Here is a 24,797-nt window from a genome sequence, read left to right as displayed (position 1 = left end):
GAGTGAGAAATGCTTTGGCTCTCATCTCCTATATTATAGTTTTACACTGGTGCAACCCGTGAAAGGGAAGGGGAAAAAAGATGGATAGGGAGGGGATTAGAACTGGAGGGGAGAGGAGAAGTGAGTTGTTAAAAAGGTTAGTAAGAGAGAGGCTAAAGGGTAGATTAAGAGGGGCAGAAACAGAATTAAATGCATTAAAGTGGAGGGAGGGAAGAGAAAGAAATCAGGATTAAGGGTCCTGAAGTCAGTGGAGCACTTTTGCTATAAATCCGGAATAAGTGTAAGGAGAATCAGGCCATTTCTGTAGCATACTGATTAAAAACGCTCTACCCATGTGTTTCCACAGTTTGTTGTTCAAACTGTTATGTAGTGGGAAGTTCAGTGAAACAGCTATACACTTTGCTGACAAATCTGAATAGTTACACTGCCTATATCACATGTGAGCTGAGAATTGTGTATGTTTCGGTTGTATCTACGTTGCAACATCACTGCTTTGAGAGACAGATTTTGATCTTAGTTATGTCAGTGTAAATTCACTGTGCTGGATTCAGCCTTCCACAGTTGCAACTTAATTCGTGCAAATTCTCTACTGAGACTGGTATAAAACAGATGCCCTTCCAATGCAGTCTTGGAGATACACAAGCCTAAGTTTGATGTAACTGAGACAACTGAGAACCATTGACTTAAGTGAAGTTGCCGTGGATTTACACTTGTTGTGAGGACAGAATCTGGCCAATATGATGTCAGCCCTGATAGATAGATGGATATGTATGGAGACAGAGAGAGAGAGAGATGATAGATGTCTAGGGAGAAAGATAGAGAGATGAGTATGTATGAAGATAGAGATAAATAGATGTCTAGGACATAGATATATGTCTAGAGAGAGAAAGAGGGAGATATATGTCTATGGAGATAGAAAGATGGCTAAGTATGAAGATAGTTATGCTTGACTTAAATGCTGCATCAAAATAATGAATACTTTTTTCTGGTATTTTTTTTTGTATTTTTTTATTTCTCAAGATGAAATATCCTGAAGGGATCACAGAAAATCACACCTCAGTGACTGAGTTCATTATACTGGGCTTTTCTAACCTCCCACATATGGAGTGTCTTCTCTTTCTGTTGTTCATATGTATTTATTTCATCACAATGCTGGGCAACATCCTCATCCTCATCCTTATAAATGTGGACCCAGCCCTTCACACTCCCATGTATCTCTTCCTCAGGAACTTGTCCTTCCTGGAGATCTGCTACACCTCTGTCACCCTGCCCAAGATGATGGCCAACCTCCTCTCGGAGGATAAAACTATCTCCTTTGCTGGTTGTGCTGCACAGATGTATTTCTTTCTGTTATTTGGAGCGACAGAGTGCTGCCTGCTAGCCGTTATGGCTTATGACCGCTACAGCGCCATATGTAACCCACTGCGCTATGCGGACATCATGAACAAGACTGTGTGTGTCCGGCTGGCTGTTGGCTCATGGATCTGTGGCAGCCTCGTGGCCCTGGGCCACACCATGTTTATCTTCACACTCCCTTTCTGTGGGTCCAATGTGATCAACCACTTCTTCTGTGAGATCCAGCCAGTGCTGACGCTGGTCTGTGGAGATACCTACTGGAATGAGTTCCAAATCATTGTGGCAGCTGCCTTCGTCATCATGGTGCCCTTCCTGCTGATCCTGGTGTCCTACATCCACATCATTGCCACGATCCTTAAAATGAGCTCTGCCAAAGGCAGACACAGAGCTTTCTCCACCTGCTCCTCGCACCTCACTGTAGTGGTACTGTTCTATGGGACAGCCATGTTCATCTACATACGCCCCAAATCCATTTATTCCCTGGATGTGGACAAGTTGCTCTCTCTGTTCTATTCGGTGGTGACTCCAATACTGAACCCCATTATCTACAGCCTCAGGAACAAGGAAGTTAAAGAAGCAATTCGAAGAATGGGAATCAAGATCTTTCCTCCAAAAACATAGGCAATTTTCTTCCAGTTGGACAGTACACCGAGGAATAGCTCCACTCTAAAGAGAAATCTCCTTTATTGGAATATTCCCTCAGAGTCATCTTGAGTACAGTGGGAAATGTCCCCTAATGGGAAGCTCAAAGGATAAATCCTTCATATTGAACTAGTTATAATATTTTGTATTTAATATTTCTATGATATTTTATGCAGATTTTGAACTTCAATAAAAAAAATCTGCAATTATTTGCCCTCATATTTTGTTTGCATTTTTGTACCTATTAAAATGGAGCTTGTTGTAATTTTCAAAATTTTGATTTTCCCTGAATTTTTTTGAATTATGATAAAGTGTGAAAAGTGACAGTATTTTTTCCAAAATATTTTTCTTATTTGTTACAAATCTACAGAGTTCACAGAATTTTTGGAATTTTTAACTTCTCAATTAAATTTCAAATGCCATTAGAAAATTTCCAACTCCCCACATCTATTCTTCTGTTGTTTGATGGGCTCTAAGGAATATCTCAGTTCTAGAGAGAAATATTTCTTACTGTAACATCATCCAAAGCAGTGGTTTTCAAACTTGGGCCGCCACTTGTTCAGGGAAAGCCCCTGGCGGGCCGGTTTGTTCGATCGCGGCTCCCACTGGCCATGGTTCACTGTTCCAGGCCAATGGGAGCTGCAGCAAGGGCGGCCAGCACATCCCTTGGCCTGTGCCTCTTCCCGCAGCCCCCATTGGCTTGGAGCAGCAAACCAGGTCCATCTAGCCCAGCATCCTGTCTTCCAACAGTGGCCAATGTCAGGTGCCCCAGAGTAAATGAACAGATCAGGTAACTATCAAGTGATCCATCCCCTGTCACCTGCTTACACAAAATAGTAGGGGTGGGGAGGAGAAGCTCCCTCATAACTTTCAGTCCTGTGAATCAGGTACTCATCTGGGGTGCAGCATACCTCCAGTTTTAAGACTCCACCTCCAGTTGAGGAATTTTAACAGCTCACCTCTCAGGTGAGTGGCCTCACCCCTGAACTGGGGGCCATCCTGATGTGGGGATCCCTCAAGCTCTCCTGATGAAGCTATTCCACAGTGGATTAAATTATTAATGAACCATTGGGCCACAGAGAGGGAGAGAAAGCATGATAATGACCCCAGAGCCTGGTGTTTACAGCATCCACTTGGGAGGTGGAGGATCCAGTCCTCCTGCTCCACTGACCTTTTAAAATTATTTATCCACAGTGGAATAGCTTTAACAGGAGAGCGGGAGGACAGACATAACCTTCCTCTTGGTATCTCCCATTGTCTAGTGTAGGTGGCTCCCCATCTCGCATGCTGGCGTTTATGAATCCTGTTCTGAGGTGCCTGCCTTTCCCAATTCATTTCACCGGGAGCCAAACTCAGACTTCATGAATCCCAGGGATTTTCTAGGTGTGTAGAAGTTAGGCATTGCAATGGACGGCACCAGAAAGCCTATGTTTTTTTTTTTGTGAATTTAGCTCTTTGGGCCAGCTTTTTAAAGTAATTTGGATGCCCCTTGCGATATTCAGAAGAAAACTCATCGATTTCAGTGGGAGTTGGGCACCCAGATGCTTTTGAAAATCCCACTCTCTTAAAAAAAATCTGCCCCTTTCTTCATTGATCTAATTTTGTTTTCTTGGAGCCTTAATGTCTCTCCATTCATGCAGGATGGAGGAGCATGTTTTTCGAGGTGCTCAGTGCTCTTCAATGGGAAATTCTCTTCTGCTTGTAGCCATTTAACGGAAACATTTAATAGAGGATTTACTGTTGTGGTTAAATCTAATTAATTAAGGGGTGCTGGATAGGATCCTTAAGTAGGATTAAGTCAGGAGTACAGGGCTGACGAGCATATATGAGTGTGTATTAGGCATATCAGCAAAGTAAGGCTGTAATGCAAGGCCTACAGGCTGAGGCCTGTAAGATTTCAATGTAGCCATACTAGACTTTAGGCCTCATGAAGGTGTACATAGGTAGGTGACTCAAGAATAACTCTATACCAGTAAAGTTACAATATCACCTAAAAGAATGTGCCAGTGGGTGGTATTTGGAAAAAACATGCCACAATGTACCCCATCTAGATTGCAAGATACCAGATTGTAACATCATGAGAAATTCTGCAGTAACCGCAGGTTACCATAGGAGCGTCTATCCCTGAGTGCTAATGGAAATAAGAGGAACTAGGATGCTAACCTATGAAAAGCAGAGCACCCTAAAGTTTAAGGGAAGTGGAGGTGCAAATAAGGATAAGGAAGTTGACATCCCTATGCATAGGTATGAGCCTTAGTTGTTGTAAATGCAACTCAGAGTATAATGTGTTGTACAGTCTGTGTACTGTGGGTTGGCCGGAAGAAATGCATGGGGAGATGAGAATAATGACTGATTACCCAGTGTCCCCCCTGAAGGAGATGTGAGATGTGAGTGAGGCTGGATATAGGGTTAAGCACTTTATCTGCTATTATATTTTAGTATCTATGGGGTAGTTGATCTGCATTTGTTAATAAAGGAACTTACCATAAATTGGAATTGTTTCTCGTATGCTCTTAGGGTCTTCAAATGCTGATAGTTTTGCTTCATTGCTGTAGCCCTCAGGAGACCAAATCTTTAACCACAGCAGTCTAAGAGAAGAATCAATAATCCATACACCCATCTATAAATAGGGCAAGACGCACAATGTGAGTTTTTTTCTGTGCATGTGTACACAGATTATACTGTGTTTGTATTAAAATATGCCATATTCCCTGCAGGTTATCATGGCTGTGATGTTATTCTCATCGACTGAAATTATTTAAAATAATAATCATGGATTAAACATGGAAAAAGAAGAGCCTAAAGTTAGGTTCAAAAATTTGGGTTTTCAAAACTACCTTAAGGTGATGTTCACCCCTCTATAACACAATAAAGCTGTGTCCATAATATGGCCATATAAAAACTGTGTGTAGATAAGTTGTAAGGAATTTCAACTTTTTGTCCCAAGTTGGGATGGAATTTCTGAATTTCATTCTTTATCTATCTATCTATCTATCTATCTATCTATCTATCTATCTATCTATCTATCCCTTTCTGAAGTGCCTTCACTGGGACTGTATCCCTAGAAGATAAGGATCACATTCCCTTATCAATCTGCTCATGCCAACAGAAATAAAATCAATGATCTTCCTGCAGCGTTTCTAGTCCAGGAGGTGTTGTATTGACTGTGTCTCCTGAGGCATGAAGTACACTTGAAATAGGACCTTAAACTTTATGGTATGTCAGAACCAGAGTCCTGCTGCTGGGAGGAAGCAATTGAGAGGATTGTGAAAAAAAATCCCCAGGAGATGAATAAATATTTTTGTTTTTTTATTTGAACTCATTTTGGTTAGAGTTTTATCTTGTGACTCACTTGTTACCTTGCTATATAGCCCACGTCTTTAAGTTCTCAAGATAAATTATCATACAACCCAGAAAAAAACAGAGATGCTTTCATGTGCATGGTACCCAGGTTAGATTTTATTTAGCAGCTACTCTTTGGGATTAAGTGTCTGGAATACAGAATTTATTTTTATTGTTAATTCCTGCCTGCCATCAGCTTCTGAATTTGCAAGGTGCTGGCCACTGCAACTCTGATTTGACTAGGCATTTAATAATGTAGGAATTACCATGATGGTTCTAATCAGTGATCCACTTCAATACCCTTCCACTCACAGTAATCAGTGCCGCACACTTCAGAGGATGGTGCAGCAATGATATTTCCTTCCCAGAGGAGATGTTTCTCCCTGACCCACTCAGCTATGGATGGTTTGTGCCTTGAAACATGAGGGTTTACTTCCTTTATAATTTGCAATACTAGCTAATGTACTTGTGGAGATTTCTATTAACCTATTTCTAGGCAGATTTTTTCAAAGTCACCTAGGGTGTGTTTGGATTTCTATTTTCCATTAATTTTAAAAAGGTCAATAATCAAGATTTATACATAGAGAAAGTTAAAATATTTGCTTTGGAAGTTGCCTTGAAGGGCTTACGGGAGCGTGTATAACATGTTCGTATGTTGCTGTATGCTTGATTCAGAACAGAAGTTTTACCATGAGTCTTCCTCATCCCAGACAAGTGCCTGAGGCTATGTCTACACTACGGAGCACAGAGTGGCACAGTTGTAAGTTCTCCTGTTTAGCTACTCTATGGTGACGGGACAGAATGCTCTCACTGGCATAATGAAACCACTCCTAACAAGTAGCGATAGCTATGTCGATGGGAGAGCGTCTCTCACCAGCATAGCGCTGTCCACACTAGTGCTTTTGTCTGTGACACTTATGTCAATCAAGGGTGTTTTTTTTCACACTCCTGTGAAAAAAATGCTAGTGTAGACAAAGCCCTGGCCACCATGCTATAGAATCAAAGCCGCTGCCTTTCTCGCACTGACTAGTTAATTATTTATACAACATGAAACAGCATCAGGAGAGGTACTTGAGAGAAACACACTCTGGTATAGTGGTCAAGGCACTCAGCTGTGATGTAGATGACCCACAGAAAGGACAAACATTCCATCCTGAATTGGAGAAAGTTTGATGAACTGACATTTTCTGACACAAGCTGTTTGGTTGAAAATTGCAATTTTTTTCTGACTCTTCTGTTCTGCTTTCTCCGGTAGATGATCGGACAGGTGCATGTAGATCCATGGAACAGTAGCTCAGTGACAGAGTTCATTATCCTGGGTTTCCCTGGCACCCGAAAAGTACAAGTCTCACTCTTCATCCTCTTCCTAGCCATGTACCTCCTCTCCTTCACTGGCAACATTGCTATACTCATCACCCTCAGGATGGACAGATGCCTCCTTCACACTCCCATGTACCTCTTCCTGGGGAATCTAACTTTCCTAGACATGGGATATACCTCAACCACAGTCCTCATGCTACTGTCCATCCTGCTCACAGAGGTGAAAACTATTCCCTTGGCTGGCTGCTTGCTGCAATCTTACGTCTTCTTCTTCCTTGGCACGGCTGAATGCTTCCTCCTTGCAGCGATGGCCTAAGACAGATACGTAGCCATATGTTACCCTCTCAGGTACTCAACCATCATGAGCAAAAGAGCGTGCATGTTGCTGATTATTAGTTTCTGGATTGGTGGGTGTCAGGCACCATTGGTGCTGCCTTTTTGGTGATCAGTTTACCATTTTGCGGTTCCAACGTGGTCAACCATTTCTTTTGTGACATACCACCACTGCTAAAATTGGCCTGCGTGGACACATACAGAACACAGAAGGCCATATTCATGCTTTCTGCCTTAGTGATTCTCAGCACGTTCCTGTCCACTCCGGTCTCGTATATGTACATTGTCATCACCATATTGAGGATCCCTTCTGCTGAAGGCCAGCATAAAACTTTCTCTACCTGCACCTCCCACCTGACTGTAGTCTCTTTGTATTACGGGACTGTGATTTTCATGTATGTGAGCCCAACGGCCCGATCCTCCATTAACATGAACAGAATTGTACCTGTTGTGCATAGTGTAATCAATCCAGCATTGAACCCAATGATCTATAGTCTAAGGAATCAGGACATGAAAAGAGCATTGTGGAAAATATTCTTCAAAAGATGAGCTCACAGGAAAGAATTCAAGTGGCCCAAGTAAGTCTGTTTGGTAGAGGTGAAGGACAATTTCCCCAGGGGAAGGAAGGCTGATGCTGCACTCAATTAAAACTAAACAGGACAATGTTTTGGAACAGTGGTTCTGCAGGGAGACAGATAACTCCTCAAAAAGAATGTCAGCCCACATTTCAGAGGTATGTAACACAGGCCCCCTGAGTTGAGAACAGGGTCGGTGCAAGGATGTTTCGTGGCCTAGGCGAAACTTCCACCTTGTACCCGCCCCTGAACTGAGGAGCCCCCACCCTGCGGCAGTTCCCCCCCTCCGCCCTGAGGTGCCCCACCTGCAGCAGCTCCCCACCTCCACCCTGAGGTGCTCCCCCTGCATCAGCTCCCCCTCTCCGCCCTGAGGTACCTCCCCACCCCAGCTCATCCCTGCTCTGCCTCCATCCAGAGCACACCGTCGCTGCTTCACTTCTCCCACCTCCCAGGATTGCAGTGCCTAAACTGATTGGCGCCGCAAGCCTGGGAGGCAGGAGAAGTGAAGCAGCCATGGTGTGCTCAGGGAGGAGGTGAGGCAGGGGTGAGCTGGGGTAGGGAGTTCCCCTGTGTGCACCCCCTCCCTTAAATTGCTGCAGGGGGCCCTCCCCGCACTTCTCTGCCCCAGCTCCCTCCACCTAAATGCCGGTGGCAACTGGGGTGGCCGAAGATCTGGCCACCTTGGTTTCTGCCAAAGAAAATGCCACCCCCCAAATCCTAGCATCCTAGGCGACCGCCTTGGTCGCCTAAATGGTTGTACTGGCCCTGGTTGAAAATGATCCTGGGACCTTCTGATCTTAAAGCATGAACATCTACAGGAGCTAAAATAGCCAGTTTTATTAAGCAAAGCTAGAGCAGACCTTCAACTTCTGTATGTGTCCCAGAAGCAACTTAAGGGGGACAGAGCAGCACACTGAGTGGGAGTGGGTTACATGCACAAGGACAATTTTACCATCAAGCGATGAGTCTCAATCTGCATCCATGCATTAGTGATCTGTGGAATACATCCAGGTGGCTTAGAAAAGAAGCCTAAGCTAGTCAGAAATTGTCTGATGAAACACAGTGCTGTGCCTCAGGGCCAGGGAACCTAGTATTGTAGGGTGAGCGACTCCAGGGCAGAACTGCAATGTAGTCTGCTCCAGGCCAGCGGTCATCCTAGGCTCTAAAGTCTGCAGCTGCAAGGTATCCTTGCCATGCAGTCTGCTCATGAGCCAGGAACCCTTTTTCCCCCCGTCCCAATTCCAAGCAAACCCAAATTTAGAAATAACTAAATTTCTTGAGAACCAGAAATTCCACGTTTCAGCCAGCTGTAATCTAGAGAGAAAAGAACAAATTTGTGGTTCAGTCAGTGAACTGGGACACCGTAGATCTAGATTATGTTCCTGTCTCTGCCACAGACTTCTTATGATCTTAGGAAAGTCACTTAGAGCCATATTTTTAAAAGTATTTAAGTACCTGGTGCAACTTTCAGACGTACCTAACATCCATTGAATTTGATGAGTTTTAGTCTCCTAGATTCTTTTGAAAATCCCACTGGGCACCTAAATACCTTTCTAAATATGGCCTCTAATGTGGGTGTGCCTCAATTCCTAACCTGTAAAATGGGGATAAAAACAACTCCCAATCTCACCTGTTTTTTTGAGGATAAACTGATTCATACATATGAAATGCTGAGTGATGGGAACCATACAAAATTTCATTACTAAATATTGATAATGTTATTCAAGAAGATATTTCTCCTGTAATGCAGAATTAATTTCTAATATCTAAGATTTGTCATTTTTAGCTTCCTTTGAAAATCCCCTTCATGACATGTAACTAGTGCTGTTTCAGTGTACAAGCACTCACTTCTGAGAATTTAACTCAGAGATGGATTTCTATTCATGTTGTTTTGTTACCCAACCATCACACATCAGCTTGCCCAAGCCAAAACTAATTAAAGATAGCCCTGTGATGAAATGGCAGTATGTCTATGTAACTTACGAATTCTGGTTGAAACTATGAAGTTACAGTATGAAAACTTCTTGGGGTGGCCAGGTGTATGGTTTTCAATTGGACTTTAAGGGCACCTGACAGTGTCCGGTCAGATCTACTGACCAGACACCCAAAGTCTGGTTACTGCAGGCATGGGACACAGGGAGGTGCCTGGTCATCACCCAGGCCAACCCTTACTCAGCCTGAGCCACCTCCTACCTGCACTGGGTGGCTGAAGCTCCCAGACCCCAGGTTGGGAGGGATTCACCTGTGGAGCGCGGTGGTGGGAGAGAAGGCAGGAGCAGTGAGCAATCAGGAAAGGGAGGAAGAGGAGCAAATGGGGGAAGGGGAAGGGTGGAGCAGGGGCAGTGCCTGCGGGGAAGTGGCAAGGCTTTGGGGGATGGAGGAGGTTCAAGGGCTTCTGCTGGAGCATCTGGTTTTTAAATATTACAAAGCTGGCAACCCTAATGCTATACAATGAGTGCCTAGCCTATATGTATGTGGACCAACCATTACTGACAGGGCCTGTAGCACATACACCCCACACAGATGCAAAGGTAAATACTTTGGGTTAATGATGGTGTGACACTCTGCATTCCAAAGCATCCTATATTCACCATGGTGATGTAATTATTATGTTATGTACAAAGTCTTCCTTGTGAGGTATCATTCTAAAAGTCGTGATCTGTTGAACATTAATATCTTGTTGGATTGTATGTGCTATCATTGTATGTGAAGTTATGAAGTTTTACTATGTGTGTGTCACTGAAATATGTTGTGAAGTTGGGTACACCCACAACCAGCCTTTCAGTTGCAACAGTGGGAAAGCTAAACAGTGCTAGAGGCCACATCGAGGGGAATACACACTCACAAGGACTATGTCAGGACTTGTATACAAAGCCTCCCAGAGGGAGCAGGTAAGCAGTGGGTAAAGGCCCCTGCTATGACTCAGTGAAGCATGCAAGGGCATGTAAGTAGACCACATGATTCTGAACTCCATCTTGGTATCTGTGGTTTTCCACAGACTGTGCTGGGGGGGACTTGGCATGAAACAAAGGAGTTTCCTCCACGTGGAAGAAGCTATAAAAGAGAGGCCTCACTCTCCTACAAAAAACACCCATGTCAGGTGGGCTGAGGACCCCACTGAGAGTTGGTACCCAGGAACTATTCCAGAGAGGAACCAGTGCTGCAGATTGCTGAGTCCTCGTAGGTGGCTGGCAGGGAGCATGGGCTAGGATCTGTGACAGGTCCCCCCATCCAAACCCCAGATCTCACCATCCCTGAGTTTATGGTACATAATCATGTATCTAATATCTATATCTGAGAACTACAATGGGTTGAATGAAGCTTTCTCCCTCCCCTCACACACTCCATCCCATGTGCAATTTTAAAAATCTGTATGTAAATTATGAAGCTCAGATTTATGTCTACCTGATATCTGTGTTCTTGTCTGTGGAAGGCCTGTGTCATGGTAAATAGAGCAAAAGAACACTTAATATCAGCTCACATGCACAAAGGATACTGGAAATACATTCATATATACCCTATGTGTAGCTTAAATGATACAACTGCAGCTCAGCTAGAATTATTAAAGATTATTGACCAATTTCTCTGACTTCAATGGAGTTATGAGAATAGATGATATGACCCCTATAGAAGCACCCTGCCTGTAAGTAAACATGTACAGAAATGAATGCTATGTAGTGTATCAAAACAGATGTCCTCAAACTCAGCATGCCCTGCTCACGTTGGTTGGATACAGCTGTCCCTCATATGTTGGGGAATGAATTTGAATGGGTCTTATTCAATGACTGATGACTATTTGATGACTTCTAGGAAAAGACAGAATTTAGTTAAATGGAATTTTCCTGTATTAGGTCACCCATAATTTCATGACACTGGATCAATGAGAACAATTAAATTAAATCCCACAAGTCAATGAGAAATCAATAGGTTAGTATGTGAGTGCAAGGGCCTATGTGCACTTACTACTGCATCCAAGCCCAATTGTGTCAGTGAATCAGTCAGTGACTGGCTAGTTTGTTACTAGCATGGATAATTTTCCAGGTTGTAAGCCACTATTTAGAACTGGTGACCTCAGATGAGTTTCATATATTCAAACTGGAAGCCTCACATACAATAAGAGTTTGGGGATTATTTCCTGTACTCACAGCAAATGAGTAAAGCAAAGGCTGAGATTTTCAAAACTGCTTAAGAGGTTTTAATAGGAAATGAGTGTCCATGAGTGTCCTTTCTTCATTTTGATTTATTGAACTGAAGCGCCCATTCTCCTCTATGACCTAGGCTCATTGAATAGACTACATCTCCCATAATGTACCCAGACACATGTGATCCCCCCATGGTTCACCATGCAGCTTGGGCAGAAGGAAATCTGCATAGCAAGATAGGTGATGTAATCCTCCAGGAATCCTGGTCCATATGAGAGGACGGAGGCTGGAACTAGGGTAACCAGATGTCCCTATTTTATAGGGACAGTCCCGATATTCAGGACTTTACCTTATAAAGGAGCCTATTACCCCCACCTCCATCCTGATTTTTCACCCTTGCTGTCTGGTCACCCGAGCCGGAATGCTAACTCTCACAATGCAACGCAGTGATAGGGACATGCAGTTTAATGGTTTGTTGAATTGATTCAAAACTTAACATTTTGCATCAGTTAAAAACCAAAATATTCTGATTTGGGTCAAACTCACGCCACATTAACTATTCATTTTGATTTCCCCCCTAGAATTCTGTTTTTCAGAAACTGCTTTTTCTGCTCCTTCCTACAAAAAATTCAAAAGCAGAGGTACTTAAAATCCTTCCCTTGGACTGTAAAGTTTATTTTGTGCTTTTAAGAGATACTATACAAAATTACATCCTGACTGATAGCAAAACAGAAGAGTTAGAATGGCTCAAAAATGGCAGCTACAACAATACTGTAAACAGCTCATGTTATGTCTTTTAAAAAAAATTTCTCATGAAGGATTATTCAGCTTGCAATAAAAAAACAAGTCATAAAAGGTCAAACATTTACACTGTTCAGACAAGCCATTAAAAGTTTTGGTTTTAAATTAAAAAAACAAAACATATTTATCCAAACCTGATTTTTGAACCGAAGTTTTTATTTAAATTTATTATTTTGGAAGAAAACCTATTTTCTGTAAACAAAACAAAACCCAAAAAGTTTAGATGACAAAACTTGACCATCTTTACACAGAGCCCATGTGTAACACCAGCAGACCCTGGTGGTCAACTGACGGGATCAAACCTGGGCCCTCTGGAGCTTAGTGCATGAACTAAAAGCTACAAGAACCTTAGCTAAGGTTGTAGCAGACTCATTAATTTCTCTAGTAGTCTCAGTGCCACTAGCTGGGATAGAGCACCACACCCAGGAGACATGTGGGTTACACATGCACTATAGGTAAAGTTTTCTATTGTTGTGTGAGAAAAAGACAAAAACACCTATTAAATTTTATGGCAGATCAGCACTTGGATTAAGGGGATTATAAAAGGAGAGATCTCAAGTGGATCAGCAAAACATAAATGCTCTTGCTGCTTCACCACTTTCAGATATTATTTAGCAACCACCAAAACGAACAAAGCGCATTCCAGATGGAGGTGAGACTTTTGTATTTGATGTTATTTTTCTGATACATTAGCCAGAAATATAAATATATTGGGGATGATATGAGAAGGTTCGAAACTATTTCAGTGGGAAAAAAAAATGAAAGTAACATGATATATGACTGAGCCTGATTCCACTATAGAGATACTCCTGATTTATGCTTTGGTAAGTGAGAGGAGATTATTTAGTATCCACTGAATTCAATGGAGCAACTCCTGATTTAAATTGCGGTGAGTGACAGTAAAATAGGACTCATGATTTACACTGCAGTGCATGAGAATAGAATGAGATCAATTGATTTCTGATTGAACTCAGGATAATGAGAGCAGAATCAGGTCTAGTAACTTCAGTGGAGTTACTCCTGATTTACTCTTGAGTGAGTGAGAGGAGAATCAAACCCCATTGACTCCAGTTGAGTTATCCATGATTTAAAGCAGAATATAAAAGAGGATAGAGAATCAACCTCACTGACTTCAGTGGAGTTACTTCTGGTTCACACCAATATGTCTGAGAGAAGAATTTAGCTATACTGTTGGTTCTACAGGGACTAGGGTTAAAAGATGGGTGTACGTACAGAAATCAAACAATGCAATTGTTTCACACATTGATGGTGAGTGATCAAATGTATCTCAGCAATTATAAGCATGAGTCCTATTGACTCCCAATGGTATTTGTGTTTCTAATTCACTTTGGTTTGAAAATGTCACCCGGAACAAATCTCTGTTTATTCTGGTGTAAATCTAGATTCACTTCACTGACTACAGCGGAATTACTCTGAGCCAGTTTCTGCTACTTTTGCTAAGAGCTTGTCTACACTTGAAATGCTACTGCGACAGAGCTGCAGCACCTCATCTGTGCCACTGTAGTGTGTCGCTGTAGACATTATATGCTCTGACAGGATGGGTTCTCTTGTCAGAGGAGGTAATCCACTTCTCCAAGAAGTGGTAGCTAGGTCAACAGAAGAATTTTTCCATCAACACAGCACTATGTACAAAGGGATTTAGGTCAGCTTAACTGCCCCACTCAAAGAGATGGATTTTTCAAACACCTGGGCAACCTAGTCATGCTGATATAATTTTTCTAGCATAGACAAGGTCTAGGGCTGAGTGGTGTCATACTCCTTAAGTCAGATTGATTTCACTCTAATATAGCAGAGAGGAAAATCTGAGCTTTTTTTTAAATCAAAATTGAAAAAAAATAGAGCCATAAAATAGTTGACGAATGGAGCCAAAGTCTGCACTTGGTTACTCAGGAATAAATCCAGAGTAAATTCATGGATTCATAGTATTTCAGGTCAAAAGGGACTATTGTGATCATCTACTCCGACCTCCTGTACAGCGCAGACCAGTGAATTTCAATAGAGCTGATGAAAAATGGAATTTCCATCTTATAGGAAATTCCATTAGTTCAGCCTTTGTTTTCATCCTGATTCAGGACAAAAAATTGATATGCCAAATAGTGTTTGAAGAATGACAAGATTCTGAAATGAAACATTTTGACATTGTGACCCAAAATAAAATGCTTGCTTTCTTGGAAAATTCTGCAGAAATTGTTTTTTTCCCCTAGAGATTTTAGATTTTGGTGAAACCTTATTTTCAAATGGGAAAATATTTCTGTCAATGGTTTACAGGTTGTGTGTTATGCCTCAGCTTTTAAATAGTCTGTCTTGGAATCCCTCTATTTTTGACCAGTCCCAAGGCTTTACTTTTTACAAGAGTAGCAGCCGTGTTAGTCTGTATCTGCAAGAGACTCTAAGGTGCCATGAATACTCCTGTTCTTTCTACTAGAGTGAGCTCTCATGACTCTGAGACTGAGTCAACTAGCTTTACTGCTCCCATTTCTCCCTATGTGCTCTCAATAACAAGTCCAGCTTAGTTCAGACTCCTGGTTCGAGACTTTTGGGGGACAGTGCACCTAGGGAGTATCTGCAGTGACACCAGACAGACTTCTCAAGATTAGTATCAGAGGGATAGCCATGTTAGTCTGAATCTGTAAAAGCAGCAAAGAATCCTGTGGCACCTTATAGACTAACAGACATTTTGGAGCATGAGCTTTCGTGGGTGAATACCCACTTCATCAGATGCATATAGTGGAAATATCCAGGGGGAGGTATATATATGCAAGGAAGCTAGAGATAACGAGGTTAGTTCAATCAAGGAGGATGAGGCCCTGTTCTAGCAGTTGAGGTGTGAAAACCAAGGGAGGAGAAACGGCTTTTGTAGTTGGCAAGCCATTCACAGTCTTTGTTTAATCCTGAGCTGATGGTGTCACATTTGCAGATGAACTGAAGCTCAGCAATTTCTCTTTGAAGTCTGGTCCTGAAGTTTTTTTGCTGCAGGATGGCCACCTTAAGGTCTGCTATAGTGTGGCCAGGGAGGTTGAAGTGTTCTCCTACAGGTTTTTGTATATTGCCATTCCTAATATCTGATTTGTGTCCATGATCCTTTTCCTTTTTCTCTATGGAAAGGATAATGGACACAAATCAGATATTAGGAATGGCAATATACAAAAACCTTTAGCAGACCTTAAGACGGCCATCCTGCAGCAAAAAAACTTCAGGGCCAGACTTCAAAGAGAAACTGCTGAGCTTCAGTTCATCTGCAAATGTGACACCATCAGCTCAGGATTAAACAAAGACTGTGAATGGCTTGCCAACTACAAAAGCAATTTCTCCTCCCTTGGTTTTCACACCTCAACTACTAGAAGAGGGCCTCATCCTCCCTAACTGAACTAACCTCGTTATCTCTAGCTTGCTTGCATATATATACCTGCCCCTGGAAATTTCCACTACATGCATCTGACGAAGTGGGTATTCACCCACGAAAGCTCATGCTCCAAAACATCTGTTAGTCTATAAAGTGCCACAGGATTCTTTGCTGCTTTTCTAGACTAGGTAGTATTGATTAGTCAAATGGAATACTGCACTTGAGAAACTGGGTTACTCTGGTAAAGGAAAGTTTGTCAAGGTCCAGAGAAGCGGAATCCTTTGCCTGGCTTTCCAGACGTTTCTCGAGTCCATGTTTAGTTTCTGTCTCCTTGTCTTTCTCTGGCTGTGGGAGTTCTTAATACAGCCACATGACACCTGCAGTGTCTTTGTTGCCAGTTGCTGCTTCTATTGTGTTCACAAGTTCAGCCCCACCTTGGCTTAAGCATAATGTCTGGCAATTGGGTCTTCTATTGTCTCTCCAGGAGACTCTAAGCACAGGTATCCATTCCATTCAGTCCTTGATAATGTAAATGGCCCCAATCCAGATGTCATACCTGACACTCAGCCATGCCTTATTCCCTTCTCTCCTAGGAGAAATTGACCCCTTCATTTCATGCAGAGTGGATAGCAATACATGGGTGGGCAAATTCAGTCACACATATTGTTCATTACAAATATTAGAAAAATTCACGCATTCTCCACAGTGTCATTCCAAATGTTTGAACGAGCCCTAAATCTCACCCTGTATTGAGTCCACAAATTCCGGCTTAGCTATAGCATATATATTTTAGAAAGACATCCAGTCTTGATTTAAAGATTTTGTGTGAAGAATCCACCACATTCCTCAGTAATTTGTTCCGATGCTTAATTACTCTCACTGTTAAATATTTGAACCTCATTTCCCTTCTGAATTCAGTGAGGTCCAGGAAGTTATGCTAGTGTGAATCCCGAGAAGTGTACAAGATAGTTTACTTTAAAGGCACTATTCTGCATTTACACCTGGGTAATAAGAAGGAAATTGGGTCCAGTATCTATGAACACAGCAGAAGAAGGCAGAATCCAGGAGATGTGCCCTTTTGCAGCAGTGGTGAATATTTTCCTGCATGTTACTCTATGTCGTGCTTTGTCCCTGTCACTTGTCTTTTCTCTTCTCATTTCCCTTTTAGATGTGGGTGTTTGAACAGTAGATCCCTAAGAATCATTCAGTCCCAGAATATGAACTTATCTTGAAGCTCATAAATTGTTTTGTGGAAGGTATCTAGCAAATTGCGGGCACTGATGGAATACAACTGATAAATAATGAGCCAGACTCTGCTTTCACTTCAGCAGGTTCAACTCTGCGGCTGATCCCAACATAATGGCAGAATATGATTTTTATTTTTTTATAATTTCAACAGATAATATCAAGGTTTATTTGTAAATGTTTTTTTTTTCAATTGAAATTTTCACAGTTGTGGGAAATTAGGGAGATAGGGTCAGACAATCATTATTTAATTACAGTCGATGTTGAGGTTCAAAAATTTAAAGCATTTATAACTGTTAAAACATAAATTATCGACATCACATGCCAAAATATATAAGGTAACTATCCTTCAGTCAAACTCGAATAAGTTCTCAAGGAAAAGTTTTCTTTCTCTGATTATCTGTAAATTTCAGTTATTATCAATGGAAATTTGTTTTTTGTCAGTTTGTGTGTGTCTGGTAAAATTAACATTTACCAATGAATTTGAATCCTTCTAGGCCTTCATACATGTGAGAGGAAAGCCAGGCACAAGAAATTCCATGTCAGTCAAAAATCAAACCTCTGTAAGGGAGTTCATTCTGCTCGGGTTTTCTCATGTTCCTGATATGCTGCAGGGCTGGCTCTTTGTAGGGGTGGGTGCTGCTTACATGGTGATCCTACTGGGCAACAGCCTAATTATTTTCATCACGCTGGTGGATGCTGCCCTCCACACCCCCATGTATTTCTTCCTGAGAAACCTCTCCTTCCTGGAGATCTGCTATGCTTCGGTCACCATTCCGAGGATGCTGTTCAACCTACTGGTGGGGAGCAAAGCCATTTCCATTCTGGGCTGTGCCGCACAGGTGTATTTCTTCCATTCCTTCGGTATATCGGAGTGTTTCCTCCTTCTAGCCATGGCGTACGACCGATACGTTGCCATTTGCTGCCCCCTGCGCTACACGCTTATTATGAGCAGAAGCCTTTGCCTGCAGATGGTAGCTGTGTCCTGGGCTGCAGGTTCCCTGGTGTCCTCAGGACATGTCTCTTTAGTGTTTATTTTACCCTACTGCGGGCCAAATGAAATTGACCATTTCTTCTGTGATATCCCTCCTGTGCTGAAGCTGGCCTGTGCAGATACCTACAGGAGTGAGACTGAATTGTTCATGCTCATTATTCTACTGGCCATAGTCCCCTCAGTCCTGATCCTAGTATCCTACAGTCAGATCATCTCCACCATCCTGAAGATGCCCTCGACTGAAGGGAAGCGCAAAGCCTTCTCCACCTGCTCCTCTCACCTTATTGTGGTGACCCTCTTCCTGGGCACAGGGGGTGTTGTTTACTTGCAGCCCAAGTCCAGCTCTTATGTGGAAAGCAACAAGCTGCTCTCCCTGCTCTACACTGTTGTGACACCGATGTTGAACCCCATTGTCTATGGCTTGAGGAATGAGAAGCTGAAAGGAGCCCTAAGGAAATCATGCAGAAAAATCTACTGGGCTCGAAGGCACCTCAGAAAGTCATCAGATCCAGCTCCTCTGCACTGAGGCAGGACCAAGTAAACCTTGACCATTCTTGACAGGTGTTTGTCCAACCTGTTCTCAGAAACCTCCACTGATGGGCATTCTATAACCACCTTAGCAAGCCTATTCCAGAGTTTAACTACCCTGAGAGTTAGGAAGCTTTTCCTAATATCAAACCTGATTTTCCTTTGCTGCAGATTAATCCCATCACTTCCTCTATCTTCTGTGGACATGGTGAACAATTGATCCCTGTCTTCCTTATATCAACCACTAACATATTTGAAAACTTTTATCAGGTTCCCTCTCAGTCTTCTCATGATGAAACATGCCTAGTTTTTTTTAACCTTTCCTCCAAGGTCAGGTTTTCTAAACCTTTGATATTTTTTGTTGCTCTCCTCTTAGACTCCTTCCAATTCGGTTACATCTTTCTTAAAATGTGATATCCACAACTGAACACAATACTCCACCAAGCCTCATGAGTGCCAAGCAGAGCTCTGATGTTATCTCTAGAAGAATTTGGAATATTTTTCAACAAAATAGTTATTGCCCTTACTGATTTGTTTCTTTTGGTTTGTAATGAAACATTCCATGTTGTTTTATATCAAACTTTAATAATAATATTGTCAACCTTACAAAAAACCTTACCTTATGTATATTTGAATTCATAATAATAATCTAGCTAGTAAATTAAAATTTTTGAAAACTTTTTGAATAAAAAGTTAATAGAAAAAAACTGTTTTTGTTTTGATTTGCTTTTAATTCCATTTTGAATCATTCAAAATGAAATTAACATGGATTGTTAAAAGTATTTTATTTTTCATTCTTCATCCATCTTTAATTATTTTCATAATATTGCAAGGATCCTATGGAATGAAAGGGAAGAACAGTTTGATGATCGAAGGAGTGGAGACCCAATGGTTGAATGTCCCACTTGAGGTGCCACAGAAAGTCCCTGATTTTCAGAGAGTGCTGAACACCCACAAGCCTTTTTGAAGTGCCAGAGTTTGGCACCCAAAACTTAATACAGCAAAAATTGCATATAGCTTTTGAAAATTTAGCTCAGGAAAACTGAAGACGACTTTAGTTCTACCATAGACTTCCTGTTTGAGCTCAAGCAAGTCATTTGGGCAGACTGTTAAAGGCACCTAATAGGATTTCCCATTTACACTTGTGACACACCCTGACCACTGGATGTACAGGAGTCTGGTAGAAGGCAAATATATTGGCCACTGGATGAATAGTTTTCTGTTCCCTGAGTGACCAGAACAGGGTGCTGCCCTAGAGCAATCAGGAACCAATTAAGACAGGCAAGTTAATTAAGACACCTGGAGCTAATTAATTAGAATAACAGAGACTTGTTGGGACAACTCACATGACTGGAGCACTGTCATGGATGGATATAAACTGTTCAGGAAGCACAGGCAGGGCAGAAAAGGTGGGAGAGTTGCATTATATGTAAGAGAGTAGTATGATTGCTCAGAGCTCTGGTATGAAACTGCAGACAAACCTGAGAGTCTCTGAATTAAGTTTAGAAGTGAAAGGTGTAAGAAAGGTGTAAGATGATTGGTATTGATTAAAATTACATTTCTATCTTTAATCGCCCTTGGAAGAGTTCCAGTCACTCAGATTCTCTTCAGTCCAGACAGAAAAAGAAAAGTTGGGTAATGCACAGTGTTGTCCAAAGGAAGTGGGAATTACTTTCCCATGTCTGTCATGATGATACCAGCTGAAATCCTGAGTTATGAAATATAAGGACATTGGCATTTATTCTGCTTTTCATAATGATACAACTGCAGGGTTAGGTCTAAGTACACTACACTGTTTGACACTTCATGCCAGCTGCATGACATTCAGTTTACTTAAATCACTTCACATACTTTTATGAAAGAAAGAAAGAAAATCTAAACAACAGTAAAATAATAGGAAGGAGAAATGATCTGACATTTAATATTAATTCATGAATACTACATCATGTTTATATTACTATGGTGCCCAGAGACCAGGTTCTTTGTGCTATGTGTGTACAAACCATTCCCCACACAGATTACAATCTCAGAAGATAAGTGACATACAATAAGTACAAGGAGAGGGATGCAATCCTATTTATACAACTTTTATATAACCCCTGTATATTTGCAATTAAAAATATTCTGAAAGAAAGTCTTAACAGCCTCGCAAACTGACTATCATGAATTACCTGGGTTTCCATGGGCACAGCAGAAAAGCTATGTCTTGAGAAAGGTCCTTGTTCAAATGTCCTTAAATGCTACATATTTTCAAGCTGTATTTTAAATGCTGGGGAGTGAGGAGTTGGAATAAGTCACTTGCTGTGGGGGTTGCATATAGGGATGAAAATTGTTGGAAATGATATTTTAAGGCTAAGGTAAAGATATAATAAGGTCCAGGTAGAAAGAAGAAGAAATGAGAATCAGCTTATCTGAGTTTAAAATCTGTGTTTCTATGTGGAAGTGAATGTCCCTTTTTTACAGTTTTAATGGAAAAAATTAAAGTAATTTAAGATAAATTTCCTTCCTTTTAATTACTCTCCATATGAGGCGTGACTTTTTTCTCAGTCATACACGTGTGAACGAAGTATCATTTTACTAAAGTTAATGGAGTGGCAGTGGTATAAAGTAGTATCAGGACTAGAATCTTTATGTTGACTTTAATCATCATTAATTGTTTGGAATCAAGAATGACAACCTCAAATCATCTCATGCCCCTTGAATTCTATGGCAGTTCAGAATGGTCAAAACCTCAGAAGAAACAACCACTACATTGATTTGGTGTCACTAATAGGGATTGTTCTTCCTTGGCTTATTCCAAAGTCCAAATAAGTCAATTAAATGACTCTCTTGAGCTTTGAGTCAGGCCCCTTCTACAATTGGAATAACCATTTATAGAAGCAGCTGTCCATTCTGTCAGATATTTGTTTCTGTTAAATATTCCCATGAGGCGCCTTGGCAGCATTTCCAAATATTTTAATTTGTTGATTATTAGCTAACATTTCATATCTTCAATTTTTTCTCAAAAAATAAAAAAAATTTTAGGGAAGAGATGAGAAGAAGAGAGTCAAAACAAAAAATGAACAGAGCAAAATTATACTCTCAGTATTTTACTGAACATAAATCTGGTACAGTTTTCAGGACTCATTAACATACATGAGTTGAGTTTCAGTTAAAATTACCTTAGTCTTCATGAGACAAAGCCAACTCAAAATCAGTGCAAGGAGACACACAGATTTATAGTACTTAGAATAACAATTAAACAGATTAGTCTTCTCAGACTTAATTACAGCATTCCTAGTACTCCACTTTGGTAAAATTCGCTGGTGAGGAGAAGCTCTTAAAGGCAAGAGGCTAAGCAAGCAAAATAAACACACATCAAAAGGAATAGAACAAAATAATAATCTTGGCATTTTACTGAACTTAAACCACATACAGTTTGTAGGATCCATTCAAGTTCATCAGAATTTCAGATAACAATCACCCCTCCTGAATCAAAAGCTGATTCTCTTCTGCCCTACAGAAAAGATGAATTTATTTTGGGAGGTGCCAGTTCTGATTTATACCAGTATGATAGAGAAGGGATTTGACCCGTTGACTCCATGGCAGTTACTGCTGATTTACATTTGGGTAAGTAAGAGGAGAACCAGCCCCATGAACTGAATGGAGTTCTAGGCTTGAAGAAATTACATTTTCTCTGAAAATGATTTCCTGCCCAGTGTTCTCCTCAAGGCACCCTTCACCTCTTTGTTTCTCAGGCTATAAATAATGGGATTTAATATGGGGGTGACCATCATGTAGGTGAGAGAGATGAGCTTCTTGATGTCTGGGGAGTAGCTGGATTTGGGTTGGAAGTAGGTTGAGATGGCTACGCCATAGAAGAGAGTCACCACCACCCGGTGAGAGAAGCAGGTGGAGAAGGCGTTATGTCTGCCTTCTTCTGCGGGCATCCTCAGCATGGTGGTGATGATCCACACGTAGGAGATCAGGATCAGCAGGAATGGGAACGTGATGAAAAGCACAGTCACTATGAGGGCCTCAATTTCCAGGAGAGAGGTGTCAGCACAGGCCAATTCCAGCATGGGAGGGATATCGCAGAAGAAGTGATTGACTTGATTTGGCCCTCAGAATGGCAAACTGAATATCCACGTCATTTGCACAGTGGCCACTGGAAATCCAGAGAACCATGAGGCACCAGCCAACTGAAAACAAGCCCTTCTATTTATGATGTCTGGGTAGCGGAGCGGGTTGCAGATGGCCACATAGCGGTCATAGGCCATAGCAGTCAAAAGACAGCACTCAGTTGTCCCAAAGTAGGACAATAAATATATCTGAGATGCACAGCTGGCAAAGGAAATGATTTTATTTTCCACCAAAAGATTGATCAGCATCTTTGGGACGATGACCAAAGTGAAGCCGATCTCTAAAGTGGCCAAGTTCCGGAGGAAGAAGTACATGGGGCTATGGAGAGTGGAGTCAATTGATGTCACCAGGATAATGAGCATGTTTCCTGTCAGGGTTATGGTATGAACACCAAGGAATATCAGGAACAAAGGAACCTGCAAGTTGGGGTGATTGGAAAACCCCTCAAGGATGAATTCTGTCACAGTCGTGTGATTCCACATGCTCATTATGTTTCTTCAGTGTGTTTCATCTGGAAGAGAGTTTTATAAAGCATTCTTGTCAAAGAGTCCAATATCAGGGGGTAGCCGTGTTAGTCTATATGCACAAAAACAACAAGGAGTCTGGTAGCACCTTAAAGACTAACAGATTTATTTGGGCATAAGCTTTTGTGGATTTTTGAAGTGAGGTTTTTACTCATGAAAACTTATGCCCAAATAAATCTGTTTATGCCTTTAAGTTGCCACCAGACTCATTGTTTTTGTCAAAGAGTGTGTGTGATCATTTTTATCCATCAACTACACATATATTTACGAGTATATATTTCTAATTGATCACAGATAGATATAATTATATATTTATATCTTTATATTACTATTTGACTCTATCTCTCTAATAATCTTATTTTTCTATCTAGAACAAACACAGATAGACCCGCACTCTTATTTAGGGCTTAATCCTTTAGCTACTTGGAGCCCTAAGTTCCTATTGATATTGGTTAGATGTTGAGGGCCAAACTACACCTAAGACGACCACGGCTGTTACAGACTGGGGGCTTATACGCGCTACCACTTATATTGGTACATCTTACATTGCTTGGGGGTGCAGATACGCCACCATTCACAAGTGACATAATTACATTGACATAAGTGAAGGTGTGCACAGAGCTATGTTGGTGGGACAACTTCTCCAGCCAACTTAGCTACCACCTCTTGCAGAGGTGTAGTTATTATGCCAATGGGAAAACTCGCTTACTTTGGCATTTAGCATCTTCACCAGATGAGCTACAGCAGTGCAGCTGTATTGGTGGAGCTGTGTCGCTGCAGCGTTCCTAGTGTAGACTAGCCCTGAGATTGGGCTTTTCAAAAGAGCCCAAGAGCATGAGGTACATATCACAAAGAGAACTGGGCATCTAATTCTTTAAAAACTCTCTACGTTCCTTATTGTGCAAATCCTCTCTTCAGCTTTGTAGTCCTTACTCATGTAAATAGCCCTGCTGATGTTATGACATTGTTCTCTGTCATGCCAGTCTTCAGCTTGTGAAAATGAGTATCTCTCTGTTGATGTCATTATGTCAGCTGAGGCTCTGAGCTGCCCCCTTTTGGGTGAGACAAAACTGGATTCTGGCTTGTTTTGTGTGGCTGTGAAAAGGAGGAAAAGAGCAGCTGTGGGCACTCATACTGGAGCCAGAGAAAATTCTGAACAGCTGACTAGAGCTCTGGCCCATGCACATCATCTCCCAAGCACAGTATAGCCAGTCTCCGGCCTCTGAATGTAATTGTTATTGACCAGGCAGTGACAGGGGCAGCTGAGTTTGGAAGGCTCCTCCATGGTGCTATTGTGCCATGGTCAGGAGGGCTTTACAAACTACCACAAATTGAAATCAGTGTCTGAACTCCCATTGACTTCCACAGGAACAGGGTCAGACACAAAATGTACTGTACACATGATCAACCAGAAGAGGACATTTGGGATATAACGTGACATCTGTCAGAAACTCACACAGAACAGTGCACAACTGTGCAGTGATTGGGAATTTTTGTGAGAGGTATCAT

The 24,797-nt window shown here is 41.6% G+C and overlaps 2 protein-coding genes and 1 pseudogene across 3 annotated transcripts; 2 read left to right on the top strand and 1 right to left on the bottom strand.

Moving 5' to 3' along the window:
* The first annotated feature begins 1,017 nt into the window (after window positions 1-1,017).
* On the top strand, window positions 1,018-2,263 carry LOC127031246 (olfactory receptor 10C1-like). 2 transcript variants are annotated; one of them, XM_050918002.1, is made up of 2 exons: window positions 1,021-1,943; window positions 2,236-2,263. In XM_050918002.1, exons 1-2 carry the CDS (start codon window positions 1,021-1,023, stop codon window positions 2,261-2,263), a joined length of 951 nt encoding a protein of 316 aa, XP_050773959.1. The 2 variants fall into 2 exon arrangements, with proteins under 2 accessions (XP_050773960.1, XP_050773959.1); XM_050918003.1 differs by lacking the exon at window positions 2,236-2,263 and having other exon boundaries at window positions 1,018-1,977.
* Window positions 2,264-17,659: 15,396 nt separating this feature from the next.
* Window positions 17,660-18,640, top strand: LOC127030949 (olfactory receptor 10A7-like). Its single transcript, XM_050917633.1, has one exon. The coding sequence runs from the start codon at window positions 17,660-17,662 to the stop codon at window positions 18,638-18,640; it is 981 nt and encodes a 326-aa protein (XP_050773590.1).
* A 3,667-nt stretch (window positions 18,641-22,307) lies between these two features.
* Window positions 22,308-23,252, bottom strand: LOC127031200 (olfactory receptor 10A4-like; annotated as a pseudogene).
* Between the last annotated feature and the right edge of the window lie 1,545 nt (window positions 23,253-24,797).

The sequence above is a fragment of the Gopherus flavomarginatus genome, chromosome 11, assembly GCF_025201925.1.
Source record: "Gopherus flavomarginatus isolate rGopFla2 chromosome 11, rGopFla2.mat.asm, whole genome shotgun sequence".
Taxonomy (NCBI): Eukaryota; Metazoa; Chordata; order Testudines; family Testudinidae; genus Gopherus; species Gopherus flavomarginatus.
The sequence above is the reverse complement of the archived record's forward strand: the minus strand, read 5'-3'. Positions and strand labels throughout refer to the sequence as shown.